Source organism: Oryzias melastigma, linkage group LG10, assembly GCF_002922805.2.
Source record: "Oryzias melastigma strain HK-1 linkage group LG10, ASM292280v2, whole genome shotgun sequence".
In the NCBI taxonomy this organism is placed as follows: domain Eukaryota; kingdom Metazoa; phylum Chordata; class Actinopteri; order Beloniformes; family Adrianichthyidae; genus Oryzias; species Oryzias melastigma.
The window spans coordinates 16,188,980-16,195,771 of record NC_050521.1 but is presented as its reverse complement, the minus strand read 5'-3'; the positions used below and the strand labels follow the sequence as shown (position 1 = coordinate 16,195,771).

The following is a 6,792-nucleotide window of genomic DNA, read 5'->3' as shown; positions in this document are numbered from 1 at the left end:
GGGGTATTTTAATTATAATTATGCAGATTTCTCAAAAAAAACGTGTAATTTTTGAGGATAGTTTCTGAAATAAGCTTCTTCTGATCATCCATCTGTTTACATTCTCTCCTGCTAGCTTACAGCCCCTCACAACCTAACATTACGGGTGCAACAAAAATGTAAAGCATTGATCCAGATTCCCGCTCGGACGAGGAAAGCAAAGACGTACATGGATCTATTTGCCGACAAGTGGATGCATCAGAATGGAGCAAAATCTTTTTCCAAGTGCATTTTTTCATCTGCTCCTAATTCACAGCGGCTTAGAAAAAACATTCAGAAATACAACTTTATGTCCTCAAAAACATTTAAAACGCCAATATCTGTTTGTCATTGAAGTGGGTCTTTAAGGAAGATTTTTTGCTAGCTTTAGCATCCGATTGTGTCTGAGGCCAAAGGTCATAAAAAGTCTGGGTGAATGTGTTGTTACAGGACAGGTGAACGCTTCACGTCTGGACGATGTGTTTGGACAGAAGGTAGAATGTGGCGGCACCACTACGAAGGGAAAAAAAGGGCTAGCAAGCTAGCTAAAGATAAATAATTTAAATTTATTTGATAAAACACTAACAGAAAAAAGAAAATATATTTGTATTTGCCAGGAATCACATTTTTATTGATTCTTGCTTAACCAAATACCAAAATGTTCGGCTAAAACGGTTAGCTGCTACTGTAAGAGACACGAGACGCGTGCCATGCAGAAAACCAGGGGAGATCCAGACCCCCCCCATGCAAAAAAATAAATGAAAATCTTCAGAGGCGCCTACACAGAGAAATGTGAGCAAAGGACATTGACATTTTCCGAGGCCTATGAAGACGAAGCGCAGCCAGACACACAATACACTACATTCAGTGATTCATTCATTCTCCCTCCCAGTGGCTTTCTTCCCCCTTCCTCCCTCCTCCACTCCCCCCGGCTGTAGCTGGAGTAAGAGGTGAGGGGGAGGGGCAGCAGGCGATGATAATGCAGCAAGCAGCAGTACTCCACCCAGTCGCAGGCAAACACACACACACACACGGAGGTTCAGTTCCTTCTCAACGCCTCCGACCAACACACATTGAACTTGAAACAGAAACTGCAGACGCACAACTCCACCACGCCCTAACCCCAGCTCCCCGCCGCCGGCCGCTCTCACAAACACACGCCGAAGCAGAAACCGCGCCGAGCCAAACCTTGCATTGTCAGCCTGTCTTCCTTTCTCTCCCTCTCCTTATAGCGCTCTTCTTTTTTTTTTTTCCTCCTCTCCTTTCTCTTGCAGCCTGCGCTCGGCTGACTGGATCCCAGCTGTCATCCACGCCCCGGCCCCTCCCCCACGGCCAGCCTCCAATCACCGTCGACTCCATTGAGAGCCGGCCAACCAGCAATAACTTCATTAGCATAGCCGAGGCGGCGGCGGCAGCAGCAGCGGCGGCGGAGGAGGAGGGCGCTTTGGGCTGTTGTCGTTTTTTAAAGAGACAGCTGGCCCCGCTCCCCTCCCGGCCCGGCCACAACCCTTCACCCCGTCCCTCTCCCTGTCACTGATCTCCAGACGCTCTCCCAGACCCCGGCCCTCCATTTTAGTGCACCATTATGTCCGTCCGGCAGTCTGCAGCAGCTCAATAAAATCTCAGGATACCCCATCAAATTACAGATCCTTTGGCAGGGTAAAAACACACAAACCCTGCAGCAACCCCATATTTTAGAGTGGGAAAGTCCACTTAAGGAAAAAAGTTTTATCCAAAAATCACAGTTGAAACTTAACAGTGGATAAAAACAACAAATAATCAAAATCACATATATAAATATAGAAGTATGTGCAAATAAAACAGTTCCAACTACATTTTACTGAAATATTATATTAAATTAATATTTGCAAACTCAGGTCATCATCAGCTGACCTTTGGAAAGCTTCATGCCAATGCAAACGGGAAAAGACGGTTGTTACGACGACAAAGACAGGCTTTCAAATAAAAGATACGGTTACACTAAACGCACATTTCACACATACACTGCATATACAAGATAATAAGAATGAATAGATTATTATAAATACATTCATAGAAATATTCTATTTTTTGACATTTTTCACTTTTAAGTTTAAACGTGTTGATTGTTGTGAAACTTTCAATAAAATGGGATGAACTACAAGTTCTTCTAGATTATTGATATTGTAAATAAAGTGTTTGTTTGCTACAATTCTGACATGTTACTTCAGATACCTTTCAAAAAAATTGCAAAAAAATATAAATTTGTTTTTCATTCAGTCACAGACTGAGAAACACTTTAGTGGTTTAAAACCATATTCCATTTTTTAATTACAATCATGGAGAAAAATCTGAACTTTTTCCCCGTAATAATAATAATTTTAGCCTAATGTTTTCTTGATCCAGATCCTGTGTCATAATAACCTTCTGCTTTAGGGATTAACATATGAATGTGTACAACGTTACTTCCACAATACGTTCATTTAAGATTGATTTTGTCATTTTTATCAAATCTGTCCGATCGTTCTCTGTGATTGGTTTTACATAACAAAGATGTGTGTTAATACAAGGGATCGGGTTATGAAATGATCTTCAATCAGAAAATCAAAAATGCTTTAAAAACACATATTCCAAAAATATGAAAATATTTTTTTCTACATTTTAAAGATATATTAGATATAAATATCTGTTTGCGTTTGCAATCTGTTGAATTTTTCTTTTTTTTAATTTGATAAAGGGGGGAACAGTGTACCAATGACTATTAATGTGGTGAATAAAAAGTTTGCATATTGTATTTTTTTTCTTTTGTAATAGTTTTGTGGTAAACAAAAACAAAAGTCAATGGTGAGCACTTGAATTCAAAAACCATGAAATACTCAAAATGGCTTACACTGAACCACCCGAATGATTTTGATCAGGCATAACGCCGGAAAACTTGCCGCTATGCGATTGGTCGGATATTTAATATCTGCTTTAAAAAAAGCAGAAAAAAAAAACTACCTGGTGAGTTTGTTGGAGTGTGCTGTCTTACCCTCACAAATACGGTCAAGTCTCTGCCGCTTGACCTGTTTGTGTTTGTCCATCAAAGCCATAGACCAAGTAGTCTTAACCTGGGACGGTGAGGAACCAATCCAAGTGCCTGAGAGTCTCCTTTAATGACGTCCACTCGGTATCCGCTGCACAGAACAGAAAAAAAACAACTTTTCTTCAAGTTCTTACTCAAAAAGAAGGCCAAATCAATTAGGGATTTATGAAGAATGACAAAAATGATTGTATTTTCTTGGCATATTTATGATAATACTTATAATTTCTTTACTTTTAATTAAAAAAAATAAGCAATAACAAGTAAGTTACTTTGATTTCTTCTGTATTATTAATTGATACTTATTAAATTATGATTATAAATAGCTTTTCTTGTAGAAGACAAAAATATGTTTAAGTTTAGGGAAATAGTGAGATTCCAGAGTTATGTTTCAAAATAAATTTCCTCAGAATAACTCATTAAGCTTTTTCATATTACAGGTCTTTTCTTGGTATAAATTAGTAATTTGGCATATTTCTGATGTTTTTTTTCAGTAGTGTCGTAAAATTTCTAAATAATTAACTAACCCAGAGATTGATTTATTTTTGCTGATTTATGCATGGAAAACAGTTTGATCCAACAAAATCAACCCTTGCTTTATTTTCCTTAATAAAAAGTAAGAGTTCCTTATAAATTCAAGATTTAAAAACATGATAAAATAGTAGCACTAATGCAGAAAAAAAGCAAAAATCCAGAGCACGACTTTTAAGCAAATCCATAAATGTGGAGTTTGATCGCTTTTAAAAAGGAACAAAAAGTGCTTTTGTGTTTTAATGTTTTCCACCAGAATGTCTCCCAGCCCCTCCTGAGACCGAGAGGGCATCATCCATTACATGTTAACTCGTCGTGGTTATGAGTTACATTGAAACAAGAGATCCGGATCGTCCACTGATGCAGAATGCTCAAAGTCAGTTTGCTTGCTGCACCTCTCATGCTGCCATGGAGATTTATATTTGCCCGACATGAGTTCATCAATTACACAAAGCAGCCAAGCAGTGAATGAAAGCTTCTGGAAGAATCACTACTTTTCCTGCATGTTTTGGCTTGTGGAATAATCAAAAAGGTTCTGAACTTTCAACCAATTGAAGAACAGGCACTATACAGGTACCAGTGCATATGATTTATTAGTCACCTTTATAGAAACCACAGAGATGTTTGACCTGACAATAGAAATCATCAGGAAATTGAATTTTTAGGGAATTTTTTTACTCAGAGTTTCTTTGAAAAACAGGTGGACTTCTTTAATAATTTTGAGGTCAGGGTTTTCATTAAAACATTTTGGCTAACTAACCAGTTAAATTGGCCAAAAGGCTACACAAAGACCAAATAATTGTAAGTTAAAGAAGTGCATTATTTCAGGACATTATCTTTATGAAATGATTCATTTGAAACAAAAACTCACCTGGAAAACAATGTCCAGAGTGTTCGTCAGGCTGACAGTCTAGTTCACACTGTAAACAAAAAAAGAGATTTTAGATTATAATTATACACTTTTATTGGTATCACTTTAGGCAGATGTTTTACTACAAAGACAAATGTAAAATAAATATAAAGAGGCCTAACTATCACGCTAAAGAGGATAAAAACAAGACTTTTAAATTCACTTAAAAAATACACTTTGTTAATTTTCTATAATATAAAGTTCCAAACAAGCAGAACTTTCCAATCAAACACTATACGTTTATAGACTGAATAAACTAAAGTCAATTTACTATCAAATTAAAAAGTTGCTGCTACCTTAAAATACTAATAGCATAAAGATGATCTGTCTGATTAAATCAAAGCTTTCATTCTTGCATTGATTGGTACTTTATAATAGACATTTCATTAATTTTTTTTATAACTTGAATAATTTCCTGATAGTTAAATGTAATTCAAATGTGTTTTTTCATATATAAAACAAAATTATGCATTTATGTATGCTTCTGGTAAATTACAAGCAGTACCTTTGCCAGAGAAACATAAAAATAACCTTAAATACGTTTAGAGTCTAAAAAAGAGGAATTGGTCAAGTTAACATCGAATTTGTGGTACTTTTTTTGTTAGCTACTTAGTTTTGAATGTATTTTTGGCTGACCAGATAAACTTTGAGTCAGTTTTAGCCAAACATATAGATATTAAACTAAAAAAAAAAACTGCATTTCAACTTAAATATTGAGTGAACGTGTAGTTTTTGTCAGTAAAACCACGAGTTATAAGGTCAACAAGTTACCGTTACCCAAATAGATAGCTGCTGCTAGCTAACCAGTTAATGTGGCTATTAGTAATGAATGGTGAATACACAACTACAGCTTCACACAAACTTTAAAACTATTAGTTTCTACGTGAGAATATTTTCTTCTCGGAACATATTCACACCCAAAGTACAAAATATTAACTTCTGGAGTGAACTAACCTAGCAGCACAGCAGCCAGCTACCTGCTAACCCAAACAAACATTTGTGCAGCACTAGCTAACATTTGGACGTAAACTGCTTATTTCCGGAGTATTCTCTTAAAAACTGCACGTTGAGTGACGCTGCTGCAGCCTAACTGTTCAATCTCTGGACCAAACTAGTTTTTTATGACCACAAATGCGAGACCTTGGCGGCATTGCTAACGTTAGCGAGCCAGCGCCGTTAAGTAGCACGCCGCTGATTGTGGAGGAGATGCAGGCGGAGGGGGAGCCCATTTCGTCCGATTTGTTATCAGCCAGCGGCACTACAATGTAAAATATCGCTCATATAAGCGGGAATATATACATTATTTTTATATCCATAACATATCCACCTCCCACGTGGTCAACAGAACTAAGTTTAACTTTGGCGACTATTCGGGTGATCTCGCAAAAGTAGATTTCTTTACCCCGAGTAAACTCTTTCAGGAGTGTTCAGGCGGTGTGCGTGCGTCGGCGGTGTTCCCTCTCTCCCGATCGCCATGAAATTAGACAAAAGAGGAAGTAGCTTGTTGATGGGGGGGTCAGCTCGTCTGTGAAAAAGCGCTCGTGCGCCGGAAGGAGCGCCCTCACCTTCCGCGGTGGAGCCACGAAGAAATGCAAGAGCAACAAACTTGTCCTGCTTCACTCGATCCAAAAGGTCACCCAGAATAAAAGTAGATTTAGTGTGAACGTGTACATTCCTTCTGCAGTGGTTATATAACAAAAATGTACTTTTTATTATATATAAATGCTAAAAAAAATCATTTAAACAAAATCTCTTTCTATATTATTTGACATAACATGACATAAAAAACCTAATTATTCCCCCAAATTCCTCATTTGTGACCACAAACATGCATTTTGTGTGCACAAGATAGAATTTTGTAGGCACAAATTAGTATGTTGTGGATACAAATTAGCATTTTATGCTCACTAATTAGTATTTTGTAGGCACCAATTTTTATAGTGAGGGTACAAATTAACATATTGTGCACACAAGTTAGTGTTTTGTGAACACAAATTATTATTTTGAGCACAGGAATTAGAATTTCATGCACACAAGAGTGTTTTGTGAACACAAGTTAGAATTTAATGCACAAAAATAAGAATTTTGTGTGCACTATTGTGCATTTTTTCCAAATAAATGGCATTTATGTGTGTTCAAAGGGGATTCTGTGCACACGAACAAGTATTTTGTGGACACAAATTTGTATTTTCTAGGCACAATATAGTATTTTGTCTGCACAAATTAGTATTTTGTATGCACAACTTAGTATTTTGTATGCACAAATTACAAT

The 6,792-nt window shown here is 37.0% G+C and overlaps 1 protein-coding gene across 2 annotated transcripts in view; it reads right to left on the bottom strand.

The window, feature by feature from the left end:
- Nucleotides 1–6,092, bottom strand: part of ctbp1 (C-terminal binding protein 1) — a gene marked incomplete in the record, with an annotated part of 13,284 nt that extends 7,192 nt beyond the window's left edge. The window contains 3 exon segments of one of the 2 annotated variants that reach the window (XM_024282846.2): nt 3,029–3,173; nt 4,482–4,530; nt 5,923–6,092. In XM_024282846.2, the coding sequence (XP_024138614.1) occupies nt 3,029–3,089 (61 nt within the window). 2 annotated transcript variants of the gene reach the window in all.
- Between the last annotated feature and the right edge of the window lie 700 nt (nt 6,093–6,792).